The 21,853-nt window shown below is 35.6% G+C and overlaps 1 protein-coding gene across 1 annotated transcript in view; it reads left to right on the top strand.

The window, feature by feature from the left end:
- Positions 1-21,853, top strand: part of inc (BTB/POZ domain-containing protein inc) — a 90,556-nt gene that overhangs the window by 31,856 nt on the left and 36,847 nt on the right. Inside the window, exon 2 of the mRNA XM_090407611.1 lies at positions 5,008-5,116. Within this exon, the coding sequence (XP_090263737.1) occupies positions 5,008-5,116 (109 nt within the window). The remainder of the gene's footprint in view (positions 1-5,007; positions 5,117-21,853) is intronic.

Below are 21,853 nucleotides of genomic sequence, written 5' to 3'. Positions count from 1 at the left end.
CTGACTTATTTGCTAGGAATTTCGGTATGCTTTCCTCCCCCCCCCCCCCTTTTTTTTTTTTTTTTAACTTGTATCCACTGTGAAGTTATTTTTCTGTCCTTGCAGACAACTTCACTACATGCTTCCTTGGCTGAATCATTCATTATTTTCTTCAGAGCTTGCCAATTAGACTCCAGTGTTTTTGTTTTCAAACTGTTTAATTTTTTTCCCTTGAATACTGTTTGTACAGTTGAGTCTACAGTTTGTCTGTAAAAGCTGCTCAGTTTTAATTATTTTTTAAAAACTTTCTTACATACTGTTCTTTTCAATGTTGATAGTATTCTTTTATCTTTTTATTTTATGATAGTAGATTTTATCACTTAAAACTAAGGATGATCACTTCCAATTTCAGATTCTTAGTATATTCTTGTACCCTAAACCAGTACTGAAGATATCACAATAACAAAGTCAGCGAGTCTTTACTTATTTCTCATGTCTTCTCTCCATGTGAACTTGTGCACATCTTTGTTAATAATGGCTAATTCATATCTTGAACAGAAATCTAGAAGATACTATTATTAGGCTTGTCCTTTTCTCCAAATTTTCCCAGAACTTTTCTAATATGCTTTATGGGATGCTGTTTAGGTTGCCAACAATGTCCATCACTTTCATTTTTTTTTTTTTTTATGTCAACTGTCTGCTGTAATGACTCAGAAAATTTATTCATTAGGAGATCCTTCTATGAGACTATAAACACAAGTTTCATTGTCCATTTCCACATTTTGAATTATCTGAAATTACCTTACATTCAAGAAGTTTATCTTTGTGTTTGCTGTTGGATGCTATTGCAAATCTTTCCTTTCCTTGATTGTTATTTCTATTCATATCATCTATTCTAGAGAAATGATTAAGAAAAATCCTGGATGTGAAGGTTGCAGAAGGACAACTGGATTCATGTAAATGGAGGTTGTCAGGATCAGATTTTCACTCGAAGACAGATAGTTGAGAAATCATGAGAATATAACAAGGATTTATATTTAAGAATGTTAAGAATAATTACTTTAATTTACTGAGGTTTGACCTTCATATTATTATTATTATTATTGTACAGGCACCTCCATGAGGTCCAAAGACTCATCATGGAAGACCCAAATCATCCACACAATCTCTCATACTTCTCTCCTTATCCATTAACAGATAAAGTGCTTACAACTGATTCTGGCAACCCATTCCATTCACAACTCTTCAAGCAAAAAATGTAGTCTTCACACCTCTACTAACAACACTTTTACTCATGGGCATCCGCTTAGAGGGAGGGAGGGAGGGAGGGGGACAAACAGGGCATCCCCGGATCAAGTAAAAATTTCCACAAATTATAATCATAAAAGTGATTGAGATATGTAACATTAAACCCTCGACCGTGGGACGCTTTATCTGTCTTAAAATTTTATTACAGGTTGGCCGGTTTCGGCCATCGGCAGGGTAACCATAGAACACGTGTTTCATCTATTGCAGCAATAAAACACGTGTTCCTGTTTTGGTTCATCTTTTTCTGATTTGTGAAAAAGATGTTCATTACTGTTGTGAATAGCGACCAGTGAATTGTAAATTTATAGTGAAACAAATTTAAAAAGAAAAATACATTTTAAAAGGTAAGTATATGTAATTTAATATTATTTTACTTGTTAGTTTTATGATTTTTTTTGCTTTTAAACTGAAATAATTTATTTAGGATTTTGGGATTAATTAATTAGTTGATTTTTAATAAAATATGCTGGTCAGTTTTTTTTATATATGAAATTGTGCTAAAACTGGAATCTTTAGAATTAAAGCTTTGCCACCCCCCTGGGAAATTTTCTGCAGACACCCATGCTTTTACTCAACTTTCAGGGATGACCTCTTGTTTTGTCCCCTATAGTAAGTGCAGAAACATTTTCCCTGTATTAATTGTATAAAGCTCTTTAAGTAACTCAAATGTTTCTATTATGTTCCCTCATTTTTGCCTATCAACCAATTTCTGCAGTTCACAGAGCACTCACCTGTTTAATTGCTTCCCTCTGAATCCTCTCACCCACTTCATCATCCTCAAGAAACCCAGATGACCTAAACACAGTAATCCAGTTGTGAATATATCAAGGCCTCATAAAGGGAATAACTTTCTTATCTCTACTTGTTAGTGTGTATTCAATAGTCAAGTAATCTTATGAGATACCTTATCAGTTTGCCTTCTAAACTTCAGCTCTCTATTTATTACCATCCCTAAATTTCTAGCTTCGTTTATTTCCTGGAGTACAGTTCCATCAATGTAGTATACAGCTTGCAACTGATTTATTCCAAAATGCATAACCTCACATTTCTCCACATTAAACTGCTAACTTATCTTTTGCCCATACTTGACATCCTATTTAAATCATAATGCAAGCTCTACACATTGACTTGATTAACTATTATCTTATCTAATTTTGCTTCAACAGCAAACAACTGAACATTTCCTTTTTAATTATTTCCTATATAATTTATGTATACAAATTAAACAGTAGTGGTCCTAGCATGGAACCTTGTGCTGTACCACTCATCATCTGCTTTTGCCTGGATTCTGCTCTCCTATATACCACTTTTTGATATCTGTCTAGCAGCTGCCCTCTTATCCACAAAACTAGTGTTACATCCATCCCTATTTGTTCTAATTTTTGTAACAGAGTTCCATGTAGTATTCTGTTAAATGACTTTGTTGAAAATCCAGTTTGACTAATTTTTCCAATACTTTTACTACTGAAATACTGATTGGTCTATGGTCCTAGAATCTCCCTTATGCAAAGGAATTATTTTGCCCTTTTTCCACTCCCTTGGAACTCTACCAGAGCTGAGATTTAAATTAAAGTGCCTAGGCATTGCCACATTATCTTAAAATGCAAGCTGATATCCCATATAATCCCACAGCTGTATTTACATTGAGATTCTGCAATATTCTAAGAACCACCAATTCATCCAACTCTGTTCCCTCCAACTCAGTGTATCACAGCAGTAACGTCATCTGGAGTACACACACACACACACACACACACACACACACACACACACACATATATATATATATATATATGTTATATTACAATTCACATAGTGTGACAATGATATAACCATTATTCTTCTGACCTGACCTCTAGTGAGAGGGAAAAAACCTATATCAAAGCAAATGACTGAGCTATGGAGAGCCTCCATAGCTCAGTCAGTATAGACGAAGCCCTTTGTTCAGAAAGACCTGGGTTCGATTCCCATCAGTGATGTGAGGAACCTTTATCTGGTCTCTTTTGACGGAAGGTGAGTTAGCCGGTCTCATACGGAGGTAGGGTTTTTTTTGTCTCCCAGAACAGGCAAACCGGCCTTGTGAACACATGGATTACAGTTGAATACATATGTTCCAGCCATAGGTCTGATTCATCAGCTATATACTGGTCCCAAGCCTGGATAAAATGGGAGGTTGGGGGGGAAAGCAATGGTGAACTACCCTGTAAAAATCTCATCAGAAACACTTTTTGGTAAGAATTCTTGCCAACAAGGTCACCTAAGGTCGGAAAGCGACCGAAGGGATAAATCATCATCATATCAAAGCTATATCCTATAGCTATATGATTGGCTGCGTGGCTTTGCGCTTCACAATCATATGCCTGGGGAAGGAGTGTCCCAGGTTCGATTCCCGTTGAAGATTTGAGGAACTTGAGGATCTTCCGGAGGCATAGCCAAGTTAGATGGTCTTGGGCGAGGGCAGTAGGGTTTTTTCCGCCATTTGTGTATAATTATATATAAATGCACATGTATAATTTGCCGGCCTGGTTGGCTGCGTGGTTAGCATATCCACTCTCCAGCCAAAGGCTGCGGGTTCGAATCCTGCCGTGGGCATGGATGTTTGTGATTTTCTCTGAAAATAATAGTGGTGGTAATGAGCGGTGGTAGATGGCATTCGTGTTACATGATGAAGGTTGGTGGAGTAGTGAGACGTAGAGTTGTAGAGTAGATGCCCTTCCTCGATGAGTCTTTGGACTCCCTGAAGGTGTCAAATAATAATAATAATAATTTACTTAGATATAAAGAGCCAATAGGCTTCATTTCGGTGAATTCCCTTAATTTAAATAATAATAATAATATTTTTATAACATAGGCCGTTATGAACACACATGGATTACAGTCATGATTACATATGCTTCTGCCATAGGTCTGATTCATCAGCTATATCCTGTCCCGAGCCTTGATAAAATGGGAGGTTGGGGGAAAGCAATGGTGAACTACCGTGTAAAAAATCTCATCAGAAACACTTTTTGGGTAAGAATTCTTGCCAAGGTCACCTAGGGTTGGAAAGCGACTGAAGGGATAAATCATCATCATCATATCAAAGCTATATCCTATATTTTTATAACATAGTTAGAGAACAATTCATATTATCTTTTAATGATTTTAATACAGCAATAGTGGTGACATAGGTTCAGGCTAAGATCTTGGAATACCACAGCTCTAATCATAATTAGGACTGGATTTGATTATTGTCATGATACAAGGGATCTAAAGTTTTCTTGTGCCATGCATTTGGTTTTATCTATAAATTTAAAAGGAAAATAATAAAAAAGCAGAGTAAAGGCCTTCTGTCATTTGGACAACCTGTTGCAATGGTTTCAACATTTTTAATCTAGTGCTGTCAAAAGTTATTTTCCATTATCCTTTGTGACCCCCCCCCCCCCAGTTACAATATATGTAGTGTTTAATTTCTTCAGTTCTCCCTCCCAAAAAATCACTAGATGCCCACTGGAAAAAGAGCCATACTTGAGACCTACTGAAGTACTGATTCACATTAATTATTTCATATTGGTAGTTTCATGTTTGTTTTCCTTGTGAATTCGTAAGAAACCAGAAAAATGAAAAGTTGCTTTGCTTTTAGAAAATAAATCTTTAATGTTAATGAATTATTTTAATGATTGCCTTCAGTAAAAGATGATTTTAAAGATTTGGTATGCTTAAGTCATTTTTTCTTGATAGGATGAAACAGGAGCATACCTCATTGATCGAGATGCTACATACTTTGGACCAGTTTTAAATTATTTACGCCATGGAAAACTTGTCATTAACAAAAATTTGGCTGAAGAAGGTGAGTTTTTGTTATTCTCTCTCTCTCTCTTTGAAGAGGATTTGTAATTTTTTGAAAAATTCAGATTGTATACTCTTACTTAAGATGGTTTGTATGCATGTATAGTAAACTGTTATGTAATAATTTCTGAGTGACTAAACTTGAAATAATGTTTGAAAATGAATATAAATAGAATTTCTTACTAATAGGAATCTAAAGCATTTAGATTTCTGTTACAGTTGAGTCACTGAATGTAATAATGACTAAGAGTCAACAGTGTAGCAAACATCACGATAACAAACTCTCTCTCACCATAATGAATCGTAGGGAAGTCCCACTGAAATCCATCAAACCATAGGTACAATGCTGCTAAAAGAAATTTACTGTAGCAACTATCCATAACAAACTGTTCCTGTAGTTCACACGAGTTTGCTGTAGTAAGAGTTGACTAAAGATAGAAATGACTAACAAATTAGTAATTTCTACTAATGACTTCTTAATAATTACTAAATCCCAACATGAAAGGTTTTTCATCTACCTATAATGCTGGTAGTGCACCTGGTGGACGGCGTTGGAGGGAAGAGGAGAAACATACTTATACATGAAGGAAGTTGTACCAAAAACAGCAGAAAAGGGAGAATGAAGGAAAAAAAATTCTAGTTTCAAGTTTTAACTCTGAAAGACCAGTTTTGCGTGTGTCCTTATGAGGTTTAGAAGAAAGTAGAAATATTGCAAATGTTTATTCTGCCAAACAGTTGTCATTAAATATCTAAAGTACATGCTCAGCAAAAATTGAATGTCTTTGTGATAGTGAGTAGATTGAATCATTGAAACTGTAGGAATCATTAATCAACCTAATTGGTTCTTTATAAAAAAATAAATGAAACTGCCTGAAGTTCCTGATATGGCTTCAGTTGATAAATGGATTATGGTTTAATGAGTCCTTGGGGAGAAAAAAACAGGAAAAAGTGGAAGGGAGAAAAACATTAATTAAAATAAAATAAAAAACACGAATACCCACAAACTGAACTAAAAATGACAACAAAAATAAATTTTCGTGAAAGTGAATAGTCTTTCTCGTGTCCAATTTTTATTAATTCTATTTTAATTAAATGCACATTTGTCATTTCTTTCCTTTCTCCTTATTATACACTAAACCTTAACTCTTTCTTTAAAGATTACACGGTGATAAGCATTCATTATGAATATGAAACAAATTACCATGTTAGAGAACTTGCTTTAATTAAATTTAAAAAAATTTTAATCTTTTAGAATCATTTAAAAGATATTTGGAACACTGCTGGAGATTATCATCAAATTACTGCTATATACCATCAAGGGGGTGTACATGATATGATAGTACTACACGAAAAATTACATCATTACTAACTTCCTATCTACAATTTTCCTCCAAATCAGTCTGTTACCTGTCAAGACCCCAACATTATCAGATATTATATTTGTATCTTCTAAGGCACTTTTTTACCATATCAATCCACCTATATCTTGGTCTTCCTTTGGGTCTTTTTCCTGCTAACTTGGTGGAGAACACTTGTTTTGCTAATCTTTCCTTGCCCATTCTGTTTAAGTGACCATACCACCTGAAATTAGCTCTGCTAACGCATTCCAGGATGCTGACAATGTCAATTCTTTCCTAATATCCTCATTTTTAATATGATATTCCCATTGATGCCACTGCCATCAATGGCAATATCATATTAAAAACTAATCTTTCTCAGGATTCTCATATCTGCAGTCTCTAGTCTTTGGTCAAGTGTTTTACTTCTGACCCAGCTCTCAGATCCATAAGTTAAAATTGGTTTGAACACTTTCTTGTATACAGCTAATTTAGTATTTTGACTAATTTCTCTCTTATTCCATATAAATTTATTCAGTTGACTTTCTGCCATACCAGCTTTGTTGATTTTGTTGTCTATTTCCATATTTAATTTAACATCTTCACCAAAATCGTGCCTGAGTAGCTGAAATGTTTCACTTGTTCCACAGGTTCTCCATTCACAACACAGTTGACATTTTCAATGACTCTGCCTATTTTCATTGTCTTTGTCTTTTTATTGCTGACCTTCATACCCTATCTATTACAACAGCTATTCAATTTAGTCAGAGAGTCTTGCAGACTTGTAGCTGATTTATTTAGAAGTATAACATCATCCGCATAAAGCAAAGAGCTGACATCAACATCTCCAATTTTGATATCAGGTTTAATACCACTTTCTTTCATAATATGATCCACGTAGATAATGAATAACAGAGGGCTAATGTACATCCTTGTCTCACTCCAGATTTAGCATTAAACCATCTCCCAGTACTTCCTTCAATTCTAACTGCTGACTTACAACTCAATGACGAAGTATTGCTTGATATAATGCACCATTGACACCATATAACTGTAACGTTTCGAATAGCTTCTCTCTCGGCACCTTGTCATATGCCTTTTCCAGATCTACAAAACTTAAATACAGATCTTTGTTGTATTTCTCAACTATCTATCGTAAAGTGAAAATCTGATTCCAACAGTCTATTTGGCCTGAATCCAGCTTGTTCTTCACTAAGCTTTTCTTCTGCAATCCTTCTCAAGTATACTTGCATAAATCTTACCTGGAACATTCAGTAGAGAAATACCCCTGTAATTCTCACATTCAGTTTTATTTCCCTCTTTATATATGGGTACTATGAGAGATCATCCGGAATTCATCCCTATGTCCAGGTCTTCTGAACTATACAGCGCATTCACTGTAAGACTTTTATACCTCCATATTGGAACATTTCTGATTGAATATCATTTACTCCTGTTGCCTTTCCACATTTCAGGCTTTTGTTGGCTTTTTCTACTTCAAGTATAGATATGTTTTCCTGACTGCGTGCTGTTGAGTGTTTTTTTACCCCTGGGCTATCACTGCTTGTTTCATTTAGCAATTTTTCAAAGTAATTACTTCATACTTCAAGGATATCTTTTTCTTTTGTTTTCATGTCAACTGTATCATCTCTAATTTCTTTTACACCACTCTTTCTCCATTTCTGAGCTTCTTCAACAACCTTCAGAATATCTTGCCACCTTCTTGATATTTATTTTCTATGTTCTTACCAAAGTCCTCCCATGACTTTTGTTTAACACTAGTTTTACACAGTGGTTAGCTTTCTTAAATTTGTCTCTGTATTCTCTAAGAGCACAAACTGACTTGTGTGCTAGGAACTTTTGATATGCTTTCTTCTTTTCTTTCACTGCCTCTTTAACTTCCTGTGTCCACCATGGAGTTCTGATTTTTGCAGCCTCACCACATGCCTCTCTGGTTGAATCAAACAGTGTATTCTTCAGGACTTGCCACCGAATCTCCAAGGTTTGATTCCTGTTCTCAAACTCTTTCATTTTTTCTTCAATCATGTTTGCATATTTTAATCTACAGTTCACATTTGAGAGTTGCTCAACTTTTATTCGCTTTAAAACTTTCTTACATGTTCTTCTTTTCAATATGAAATTCAGTTTTATCCTTAAGGGGGATAGTAAATCCCGTATTATTTTACTGCCGGGTACGAAACTCTGAGATCGAAATCTAAGAGTTTCGTGCCAAAGAACTATCGGCGAGTCCAAGCGTAAGTCATCACTTCCATCATATCCCTCTTAACTTACTTTATGTTGCTGGAAAAATAGTCTCTTGGTTCTTTATCGTAGTCAATTTCATCCTGTTCAAGACTAAATGGGGATCACTTCCAATTTCAAATCCTCTGTACACTCTGGTGTCCTGCACCAGGGAGAAAACATCATTATCAACAATAACATAATCATTGAGACTCTTCTTATTCCTTGTCTCTTCTCTCCATGTGAATTTGTGCACAGTTTTATGTTGGAACATTGTGTTAGTAATAACCAGTCCATGTCCTGAGTAGAAATCCAACAAGTATTTACCATTATTATTAGCTTTGCTCTTTTCTCCAAATTTTCCCAATATATTTTTGTATGCCTGACAATCATTTCCTACTCTGCTATTTAGATCCCCACCAAGTACCAACTTTTCCTTTTTCATTGTGTCAGTTGCTTCCTCTAAAGCCTCAAAAAATTCCTCCAATTCTAACTTAGTAGAACTTTCTATGGGACCATAGGCACAAATAAGTCTCATTGTCCAGTTCCCCATTTTGATCACATCACTGTACTTGAGACTGCCTGCCATTCAAGAAGATTAGCCTCGTATTTCGTGTTGAATACCATGGCTACTCCTTTTCCTTGATTGTCATTGCCTGAATATAACATTTTGTATTTATTGCTCAGAAAGATCTCGCCAATTTTTGCCTTATTTGTTTCAGTCACCCCTATTATGTTGATCTGGTACTTATCCAGTTCCTCAGCTAGCTTCATTTCTTTGCCAATTCATGCTTCTTATGTTGATAATACCGATCTTGAACTCTGGTGATGCTGAGTTGGGGTGGGTTTTATGATTTGTTCCAGTAGCTGACTTTTCATTGTTTTCCCTGGTTCCCTGGCAAAAACAATGGGGAGCCTTGTTTAACCGGGTGATGTCCCAGCCAGCATGAAATTCTGTCATGTTGTATCATCATTTTTATTTTTGTTTATTATGCCAATAAGAATACAATTTGGTTGGCTAAATCTCAAATTGCCAGCCCATCCTTGTTTGTTCAGTATCCAAGTAGATACCTAACAGAGTGCACCACGAGAAAGTGAGGATTGGACATTTGGTCAGAATCTCTGATCAGTTTTCCACGTTCCTTTAAAGGCTATAATGAGGTCTCCTCTCAATTATATAGCTTTGACCCTTAAGCACCCGTATTATTATATAGTGTATTGCTTTTGCTTATTATTGGTGAGTGGTCTGTGTAATTTAGCCCTCGTGTAAAATTGGTGATTTTTATCTGTTTTATTGTATTTTACAGAATATCAGAGTAGATTTTCATGTTTCTAGGGTATTTAGTTTCTTTCTAGCATTTTAATTGTGATATTATAATATTAAATACAGCTGTAAAATGGCACCAAAAACACAGAAGAAATGGAATGCTAACAAGAACAGTGAAGTAGTGAACAAGAAGGTTTTCTCCACTAAAGACAATATTGAAAATAATTTAACTCCAAAATGGCTAGGTTAAAGCAGATTATTAGAAAGACTATGAGGGAATTACAGAAAGTCAAGTGGCATTTAGTAGAACAAAGGAAGAATAAAAAGGTTCAGCAGCAAACTGGAAAACAACAAAGCATGGAATCAGGTAAGTTGGTGTGTAATAATGAAAATCTGGTAAGTAAGGTTGATTGTAAAAAAAAAGGTGTTATTTGGTATGGTGACTCTATCATAAAACATGCCATTGATAAGCTGTTTATAATGTCAAGTTTTTTCTAGAGCAAAAATTAAATATATAATGCAAGGAATTGAAAAACAGAAAAGAAAAACAAAAGAGGTCATAATTGTGGTAGATACCAATGACTTAACTAGTGATAAATTCAGTATGAGAGAGGATATTATTTTTATTATTTTATGGCATCTCCATGGAGTCTGGAGACTCATCGTGGGAGACCCAAATTAACCATTATACACACAAAGCCTATCATACCTCTCCTTGAATCCATTCACCGTCGGGGAAAATTGCAACCAATCCTGGCAATCCATTCCATTCACTCACCACTTTCCATGTAAAACATCTGCTCCACACACCATAACCATACTCTTACACAACTTCCATGGATAGCCTCTAGTTCTCTATTTATCATATATATTGAGAAAAATTTTACTTTCATCAATTTTATAAACCTGCTTTAACATCTTAAAAGTTTCTATAATGTCCCCCTCTTTTCTGCCCTATCAACGAAACTTTGTAACCAACAAACCTTCAACCTACCTCGTAGGGAGTATTCCACAGACCTGTCACCATCTCAGTCACGCGTCTCTGAATCCTGTCTACCACCTCCTGGTCACAAGAAACCCAGGTGACCGAATCTGTGTGCACTAATGAAGATGTGGCTGAAAATCATAGCCTCATAAAGAGGAATAATAAATTCCTCATCAATTAGCTGCAATCCAATATGATCAATATGATATGCCATATGCAACCTTTTCAACCAAGCATAACCTTACATTTTGCAACATTAAATTGATAATCATTATTCTTTGCTCACAATGCCAGTTTATTTAAATCATCCTGCAGGATATCTACATCACCATTATCAACTGTTGCTCTCCCCAGTTTTGCATCATCAGCAGACAATTGAATATCTCCTCTTAAATCTTTCCCTATGTCATTGATATACAAATTAAAGAGTAGCGGTACTAGTACTGAACCCTGAGGTACTCCACTCGGCACGATCATTCTCCTAGATTCCACTCCTGTCTGTTTGTCAGTCCCTCATATCCATTCCCATTTGCTCCAGTTTTTGTAATAGTTTTCCATGTGGTATTCTGTGAAATGCCTTGGCAAAGTCGAGCAGTGTCGTGGTGTAGCTATTATCTTTATCTAATTTTGCTGTTACTTTATTATGAAATGCAAATAAGTCCTTGAGGTAGATGTTCATCTACCTTAAGATTGATATGCATCTCTGTAATATCAGCAACTATAAAATCACCATCTGGATGATACACCTTTGCAAAGTGATCACTCTGCAACTCAACTGTTTCTTTTGGTTTAGTCACCTTCCTACCATGAGCATTGTTTAAAGTCATTCTACCATAGCAATTTTTGTTCTTATTTGCTACATAACGAAAAAACTCTTTTGTGTATATTTTGGCCTGTTTTGGCTAATTCCCTATCATACTAGTCACCCTTCTTGCTTGCACTTTTTACTGCTTATGAATATGTTGATCACTTTTGATCAATATAGTCGTAAGATTGAAGCACTTGCCCAGTGCTTCAATTGCCTTCATTCTAACATCCAGAAAACAAATCTTCTGCACCTTTTCACTCACCAGATTGTTCTTGAATAGAGACCAAGCAGCATTGATTTCCTTCCCATCCAAGTTTTCATTTCATGCTATCACTGCAAGCTGCCTCCTGAATTTGTCATAATTCTCTCCCTTATACTTCCACATATAATCCTTTCTCACAAAAGTTCTGATATGGCTTGCCGCCATCCAAGTGATCAGTTCATGGTCACTTTCACCAACTGGAGGAAAATGTGACACTTCATTTACAATAATATCTTCTGATGAAATAATCAAATCCGATATCTTTGATCTACATGTATGTACTGCTTAAAATAGTTGTCCCTCAAAAACTCAAGAAATTCATTCTCTTTGGTTCCAAATGCTGTCTCTTCATTCCAGTCTATGTTACCATAATTGAAATTGTCCATAATGATATCCCTTTTTTTAATAGCCAGACCACTTTGCCTGAACATTTCCTTCCCATTACCTTCCACATTACCTTGTCTATAGCAACACCCTACTAAACATTTCATCCTGTCCACCTCCACTTCACACCATACTGCTTGAAAACTATTGTTACTATTTGCCCTACACATCTTCACCCTACACGGGCACAACTCCTCCTTTTTTTGCCATGTCTTTCTTCATGATAGACTTACATATCCCTTCATCTGTATTCCTTTCAGAATGATATCCTGTTCAACCAAGTTTCACTTATTCCAACATTTTTTGGGAGAATGAACTCTATCAGTGTTACAATTTCATTCCTCTTGTTTTAAATACTTCTTGCATTTGTAAACATACACACTAGTTCATTTCTGTTTCTATAGCAAGTCCAGCTGGCCCTATTTCTTGGATAAGACTCCACCACACTCTCCCCCTGTCCATTCCTTGCTGTCATCACTCCTTTCCAGACCTAAGCATCACCCTCACATCCTTGACTATCTTAATCCTTTCTTGCACACTTGCAAATCTACTCACGAAACCATCACCTACACTTTTCATGTAGTGTCTCCCTCTCGTTCTCTTCACTTGTGCCATTCACTTCTTCATATGCAAACTTGCCTACCTTACTCTCCTGCTCTTCCACAACTCTTCTTGCTTTCTCTTGCAACAACAATTTCTCCAAATGACTCGCACCAAATCCATTTAAATGTAACCCATCTCTTTTATACATCTCTATTCTCCCTTCAAATTCATCCCACACATTCACAAAATGTGAACCCCTTTCTCCTCATACAACTCTGCTGGCATACCATTCATAATCTTTGCTTTGCTCAGCCTATTATCATACCTGGGTAACATGCTGACTACCTTACCTACCACATTGTTAACAGTTCTCTGATATCCTTACATTCTCCTTGTTACCAGTCAAATTATTTTTAACTACCATACCAACTCGTTTGCTTGCATACTCCTCTTATCCAATGCTTCAATCACCCTGCTCATTCTACCATCCAGAAAACAAATTTGTGCACCTTTTCACTCACCACACCTCTAATTGGGATTGGAAAGAAGTCAAATAATTCCTTTCATGAGGGAGGTTCTAAGACTGCAGTATCAAATTATAGACCAATCAGTAACTTTGGAGTACTGCTGGACTTTGCAAAGGCATTTGATAAGATTCAACATGGAACTCTGTTCCATCAATTAGAGCAAATGGGTATGGATCTCAAGCTGGTGATATGGATTAGAGGATGGCTGGTGGATAAGTTTGCTATCAGCTTTTGAACATTTGCAACAACCTATCACATGAGTTTTTCATCTTACAGCAGGGAGCATACTTTGCAAAACACTTTTCCCAAACCTGTAGAAATTGATTTTGGGAAAATTTGGAGAAAAGAGCAAAGCTAATAATAATGGCAAATACCTGTTGGAATTCTGCTCAGGACATGGCCTGGTTATTACTAACACCATGTTCCAACATAAAAATGTGCACAAATTCACATGGAGAGAAGAGGCAAGGAATAAAAAAAGTCTCATTGACTATGTTATTGTTGATAGCGATGTTTTTTCCCTGGTGCAGGACACCAAAGTGTACAGAGGATTTGAAATTGGAAGTGATCACTATTTAGTCTTGAGCAGGATAAAATTGAATTTCATATTGAAAAGAATAACATGTAAGAAAGTTTTAACGCGAATAAGAGTTGAGCAGCTCTCAAATGTGAACTGTAGAACAAAAATATACAAACATTATTCAAGAAAAAATGAAAGAGTTTGAGAACAGGAAGCAAACCTTGGAGATTCAGTGGCAAACCTTGAAGAAAACCCTCATTGATTCAGCCAGAGAGGCATGTGGTAAGGTTGTCTGCAAGGAGATAGAAAAATCAGAACTCCCTGGTGAACACAGGAAGTTAAAGAGGCAGTGAAGGAAAAGAAGAAAGCATATAAAAAATTCCTGGCAAATAAGTTGGCTTGTGCTCTTAGAGAATGCAGATACAAATGTAAGGAAGCTAAACACTTTGTGAAATTAGCTAAACAAAAGTCATGGGAGGACTTTGGGAAGAACATAGAAAATAAATTGTTGAAAATTTATTTTTCACTTGGTCAGACTATAATAAATTTAGTTTAATCCTTTATCCAAGTGTGTGCAAATAAAGTTTGCACCTGAAAGTATCTTCAGGACTGGGGTAAAGTGGTACAACACTGGGCAACTCCTTGCAAAGGTGGAGCAAGCTACCAACACTCCTATCTCAGTATCTCCCATAATGCAAAACACATCTCCTTGTGGATATGTATAATGTTATGCATTAAGGGAAGGGCCACTACCCAGACTAGTTTCGACCTTTATTGAAGTCTCTTCAGTGGGAGCCAGGCCCAAGTGGAGATACCAGGCAGAAGCATTAGCAAGGTCACCTCCTCCTATAGGAGCCACCAAATGGTGTGCCACCTTTTTTTTTTTATTAAATTACTCTGGATTTAGAGAAAGAAGTTGAAAGTTTATTTTTAGCCCTTCCCTTAATGCATAACATTATACATATCTGCAAGGAGATGTGTTTTGCATTATGGGAGATACTGAGATAGGAGTGTTGGTAGCTTGCTCCACCTTTGCAAGGAGTTACCTGGTGTTGTACCACTTTACCCCAGTCCTGAAGATACTTTCAGGCGCAAACTTTGTTTACACACTTGGATAAAGGATTAAACTAAATTTATTATAGAAAATAAATATCAAGAAGGTGGCCAAATATTCTGGAGGTTGTTGAAGAAGCTTAGAAATGAAGGAAAGAGTGCTGTAAAAGGAGTTAGAGATGATAAAGGTGACATGAAAACCGGAGAAAAAGATATCCTTGAAGTATGGAGTAATTACTTCGAAAAATTGCTAAATGAAACAAGCAGTGATAGTACGGTGGTAAAAAAAAACACTCGACAGGCATACAGTCAGGAATACATATCCTTACTTGAAATAGAAAACGCCATCAAATTCTTGAAATGTGGAAAGGCAGCAGGAGTAGATGATATTCTACCAGAAATACCCAAGTATGGTGGTATAAAAGTCTTACAGTGGCTGCACTGCATAGTTCAGAAGTCCTGGACAGAGGGACGAATTCCCGATCATTGCAGTAGAGCTCTCATAGTACCCATATATAAAAAGGGAAATTAAACTGAATGTGAGAATTATTTCCCTACTGAGTGTTTCTGAGATTTACCTAAGATTTATGCCAGTATACTTGAGAAACAGTTGAGAATTGTGGAAGAAAAGCTTGGTGAAGAACAAGCTGGATTCAGGCCAAATAGATGCTGTCAGGATCAGATCTTCACTTTATGGGAATATAACAAAGATCTGTATTCAAGTTTTGTCGATCTGCAAAAGGCATATGACAAGGTTCCAAGAGAGAAGCTATTCAATATGCTACATTTATTGGTGTCAATGGGGCATTATATCAAGCAATACTTAGTCTGTATTTGAGTTGTAAGTCAGCAGTTAGAATTGAAGGAAGTACGGAGAGATGGTTTAATGTTAAATCTGGAGTGAGAAAAAAGGATGTACATTATCCCCTCTGTTATTCATTTTCTATATGGATCACATTATTTAAGAAAAGTGGTATTAAACATGATATCAAATTTGATGTTTTAAGGATACTTGTGACATAAGGACTGAATAATATATGCACATAAACACAAGAAAGATATTTAATTAACCAGATATTTCGGTCTGGAAATAGCAGATCATCTTCAGTGGCACTACAAGAACAGTTTAAAAATAAAAATACAAGGTGGAATACTAACAATAGATCATTTAAAAATAGAACAAGCTGAGTGATGTTATATCACTAAGTATTAAAGGGAATATTTTTAAGCAGAGACATGATTGAAATAAAGATATGAATTAATGAGTTATCATGATTAGACTTTCCCAGATTTTTGATATAGATATACAGTCATTCCGATTCAGGTTAGGATGATGGAGTAAGGCCTCTACGCTTTCTTTGAATAAACGTTGAAATTTATAACGGGATCTATGTAAGAGGCGAGTTTTTGACCAAAGGATGTTGTGGTTAGTTTCAATCCCATGCGGAGCCAATCCAGATTTTTCAGGTTTGTTGTGATGAATGGAGGATTGATGTTCTTGGATTCTTTTTTCAAGAGAACATCCAGTTTGCCCAAAATAGGAAAGATCACAGTTGCAAGGAATTTGATAAACTCCAGGAAGAGACATAGTTGAGTGTTTGTCTTTAGGAGAAGGAAAATGGGACGATAATTTGTTAATAGGTCATACTTAGCTGTTACTCATATTTCTTCGTAATTCTTGCGATAGGTTCTGAAATCCCGGAGATGTTTGGAATTGGAACTCGACGTATTGAATCTTTGTTGTTTTGTCGGGAAGATTTTGAGTACTCTTTTCGGAAAAGCCATTGAGTTTCATGTGGATAGTAGAAAGTTCTTTCTATAGAAAATTAGAAGTAGAACAATTAGTTTTGGCTCTTCTGATTAGATATTTTATGATTCCTGGTTTTTGACAAGGATGATGGGCTGATTCTTTACGATTATAACGACCTGTGAATGTTGGTTTCCTGTAAACTGTAGTTGTAAGAGTATTACAACTACAAATACTCTTACAACTACAGTTTACAGGAAACCAATGTTCACAGCTCATTCTTATATTATGTTATTCTGTTTATATTATTCACATGATATCAAAATTGGAGATGTTAATGTCAGCTCTTTGCTTTATGCGGAAGATGTTATACTTCTAAATAAATCCGCTATGTCTGCAAGATTCCCTGACTAAATTAAATAACTGTTGTAATAGATATGGTATGAAGGTCAGCAATAAAAAGACAAAGACAATGAAAATAGGCAGAATTGTTGAAAATGTCAACTGTGTTGTGAACGGAGAACCTGTGGAACAAGTAAAACATTTCAGCTACTTAGGCACGATTTTTAGTGAAGACGGTAAATTAAATATGGAAATATAGACAACAGAATCAACAAAGCTGGTATGGTAGGAAGTCAATTGAATAAATTCATATGGAATAAGAGAGATATTAGTCAAAACACTAAATTAGATGTATACAAGACAGTATTCAAGCCAATTTTAACTTATGGATCTGAGAGCTGGATCAGAAGTAAAGCACTTGACCAAAGACTAGAGACCGCAGATATGAGAGTCCTGAGAAAGATTAGAGGCATGAACAGATGGCATCAATGGCAATATCATATTAAAAACGAGGATATTAGGAAACAACTTGATATTGTCAGCATCCAGGAATGCATTAGCAGAGCTAATCTCAGGTGGTATGGTTACTTAAACAGAATGGGTGAGGAAAGATTAGCAAAACAAGTGTTCTCTGCCGGGTTGGCAGAAAACGACCCAGAGGAAGACCAAGATATAAGTGGATTGATATGGTACAATGTGCCTTAGACGATAGAAATATAAGATCTGATAATAACTAAGATGAAAAGCCAAATGGCTATTTTTTTTTTTTTTTATCTCCTTAATTTAAGATCTGATAATGTTGGAGTCTTGACAAGTAACAGACTGATTTGGAGGAAAATTGTAGATAGGAAGTTAGTAATGATGTAAATTTTTCATGTAGTATTATCATATCCTGTACACCCCTTAATAGTACATGGCAGGAATTTGATGATGATGAAAAATTAGTCAAAAATTCAAAAACAAGTGGATAAGAATATGATATTCTATGAGGGACAACATGGTTTTGTGAAGGCTCAATTGTGCCTTAGTAATTTACTAACTTTTCACAATAGAGTTACAGCTAAGTTGGATAAAGGAAATGACTACATGATAATTCTGCTGGATTTTACGAAGTCATTTGACAAGCTATCTTATGGAACTCTCTTATGCATAGAGTAAATGGAGATAGATATGACACTGGTTATGTGGATAAGAGGGTGGCTGCTGGACAGATATCAAAAAGTGGTATAGGAGGAGCAGAATCCAGGCAAAAGCAGATGATGTGTGGTGCATCACAAGGTTCTATGCTAGAACCACTACTGTTTAATTTGTATATAAATGATGTAGGAAATATTCAGTTGTTTGCTGTTGAAACAAAATGAGGTAGAGTAATGGTTAATCAAGGTGATGTGGAGAGCTTGCATTATGATTAAAATAAGCTGTGAGTATGGGCAAAAGATAATGAATATCTGTTTACTGTGGAGAGAAATGTAAGGTTATGCATTTTAGAATAAATCAATTGCAGCTGTGTATTGCATTGATGGAACTGTACTCCAGGAAATAGACGAAACTATGGATTTAAGGATGGTGGTAAACAGAGTTAAAGTTTTAAGGTAATAAGATTACTTGACTATTGAACACTCTCTACTTGTTAGTGTGTGTTGTTGTATAGGAAGTTATTTCTCTTTATGAGACCTTGATATGTCCACATCTGGATTACTGTGCTCAGGATTAAAGGTTTTTGTGGGATTGATATAGGGGAAATGTTTCAGTGCTTGCTTGCTAGAAGGTGCAGAACAAGAGGTCATCCCTGGAAATTGAATAAAGCTGTGGTTAGCAGGGATGCGAGGACTGGGTTTTTTTTTTTTTTTTTTTTTTTTTTTTTTTTTTTTTTTTTTTTTGCTTGGTGAGTTGTGAATGAATGGGGAATGGGTTGTCATGAAAGTTTTTTGTGAACCTGTAGTTAGAGCTTGACAAATACACTCACCCACTCGCCTATGGCAAATAGATTTTGTTAGCTGATGAGCAGTTGCAGACTAACAGAAAAGAAGATTTAATTTAAATGATTCAGTAATATATGCCAGCCTGGTTGGCCGAGTGGTTAGCATATCTGCTCTCCAGCCAAAGCGCTGCGGGTTCAAATCCTGCCGTGGGCATGAATGTTTGTGACTGTCTGTGAAAATACTAGTGGTGGTGGCGGACAATAAATGGCGTTGGTGTGGATGAGGTTGAGTGGTGGAGACGGAGAGTTGTAGAGTAGGTGCCCCCTCGATGAGTCTTTGGACTCACTGGAGGTGTCAAATAATAATAATAATACTGTGATTAAATTTTATTTAATCACAGTATAGTGATTAAAGTGATGGATACCCGGACTCAGAACTCAATAGGAGGATCCAGTCATGGTGGATAAGTTGGAAAAAAAAGGTTTCATGCGTCTTGCATGATTCAGAAGTGGTATCGAGCAAGTTAAAAGGAAGAAATGAGAATGCTAAGACTTGCGAGCGGTGTAACACGATTGGACAAGATCAGAAACTCACTAATCAGGGGAACAGTGAAGGTAAAAGTATCTGGAAAGATTAGGGAATTAAGGTTGAGGTAGTTTGGTCATGTTATGTGGTGAGATAAAAGCTATGTGGGAAGGAGAATGCTGGAGATGAATCCACCAGGACAACAATGGCATTTTTTCCTGACCTCAGACAGGAGAAAATGGCCTGGGACAGAACTGAGTGGAGAAGGTTGATCTGCTGCAGCAATCCTACTTGAGTGGGAATAAAGCCAAAGAAGATAACACCCTTAATCACTTTATGGATTCCTTGATTTATTAAACCTAGCATTAAAAAAGGGGTAGGGGAATTTGGTGAGTATATTTTTTTGCACTTGGTAAGAATTTGCATTTGATGGGCTCTGCCTATAGTACATTTGCACTATGGGTAGAGTAAGGATTTTTTCTATTTTTTTAAAAAATTAATTTTATATATTTTTTATTTTTAAAAATTTGTTTGCATAGTCTGGAAACCCTGCTTTAGAGACCAAAATGGAACTTTTGATCTCTAAAGCCACTTCAGGCCTCCAGTAAGGAGTGCAATGGTCTGATACTAGACAATGAAATTCATCTATAACCTAAAGACAGTTATAAACATCATATCCATTGTGGGATTTGAACCCATAGCCTCTTGGTTAGGGATTATATAGACTAATCACTCAACCAACCAGGCCTACAGGTTACTAAAAGATTCTATAACATAGATGTAAAAGAAATTTTTCAGTACATGAGTAGGGAGAGAACTTGGTGTCATCTCTTGAAATTGTGTCTGGTTACTAAGGGTGCAAAGACTAGATTTTTTGATTGGTGAACGGTCAATGACTGGAATGAATTGCCACAGATAGTTGAGTGTTTTGAAAATGAATGAGTTTAAGGTAAGGTATGATAGGTACTGTGCGAAAAATAGTTGGTCATAATAATTATAACACTATGTTAGAGATTTCATTTGGACTGTTCAATAGTTTATTAGTGTGTTTATCACTGTATCTACGGTGATTTTGGCATTATCATTTTACATGATTTTAAAAAATAACATGAATTTATTAGAGATGCATTCATATTTCTCGATTCTCAACCTTGACTCACATGGCTTGTGCTTCCTCACATTATAATGAAAATGATTTTTCCTCACACAGTGCATGCAAGTTCCTCTTACAGATTTCAGTTAAGGTTTTTATTTCTGTTAATTATAAAAAAAATTATTACTTTTAATCTGCATGAATAATTGGTCTTAATTTGTGTGAATATTTGTTATTCATGTATACATTTAACAAGTATACATGTGTGCATGTATACTTGTTAAATGAATAGCTGTTTGTTTACACCCATTTTCTATGCAACAAGGAAGCTGAAGTTATGCATGAAAGTGGTTTTTGTTGTGCACCTAATGAGAAAAATCCTAAAACCAGAATTTTTTTTCATTTACAAAATGGTCCAGAATGTAAAGGCAGAACCTTTTTGTTAACTTAAAAAACAATTTAATGCCTCCTTAACCACCCTTATAGCCAGGGCTCAACAAATTATGCAAAATCCTACTTGCCACACAAAAAAGATACTCACCCAAGATTTTATTTTTTTTAATGAGATGTCTCGATAAGTCAAGAAGAAGAGTTAGCTCTCCTTAATTCTTCTTGACTTACCAAGGCAGATCATTAAACGGATCAGTGGTGCTTCACCTGTGTTTTTAACATTAAAAAGATATTTTAGAAAGTTATTTAGAAAATCGTTTTTATTAAATCAACAATTATTCAATTTTACTAGTCTTTAGCCACTCAACCATCAGCGAGTGTATTTGCCGAACCCTGCTTATATATCATTTGTAGGTGTCAAGAAAATTCATTTGCAGGAAATCTAAACATAAAATTTAATGATTATAAAAGTGGTTTTATAATCATTAAAATTGTCACTATTCTTTTTGATTTTAAATTCATATGTTTCAATAAAGTTTCATAAACTCTTTTTCGAGTATTATTGTATAGTTTAATTAATAGGGACCAGCAGATAAGACTGAAAATGGGTATTCAGCTATATACTAATTACTATAAACTGCCAATATCATTAGCAGGAAGCAAAGAAAAATACAAAGATGACTTGTTAGTGGGAAACTAAGTGTAGTATTAACAACAAAGACCACCATTAGTGATGTTTTTATTTGAGAGCTAAGAGACCTTGCCATATTTGGTTAAGTGAAATGTATCATT

This window comes from Typopeltis vanoorti, chromosome 17 (assembly GCF_054136105.1).
Source record: "Typopeltis vanoorti isolate ZY-2024b chromosome 17, IOZ_Tvanoo_1.0, whole genome shotgun sequence".
Classification (NCBI taxonomy): domain Eukaryota; kingdom Metazoa; phylum Arthropoda; class Arachnida; order Uropygi; family Thelyphonidae; genus Typopeltis; species Typopeltis vanoorti.
The sequence above is the reverse complement of the archived record's forward strand: the minus strand, read 5'-3'. Positions and strand labels throughout refer to the sequence as shown.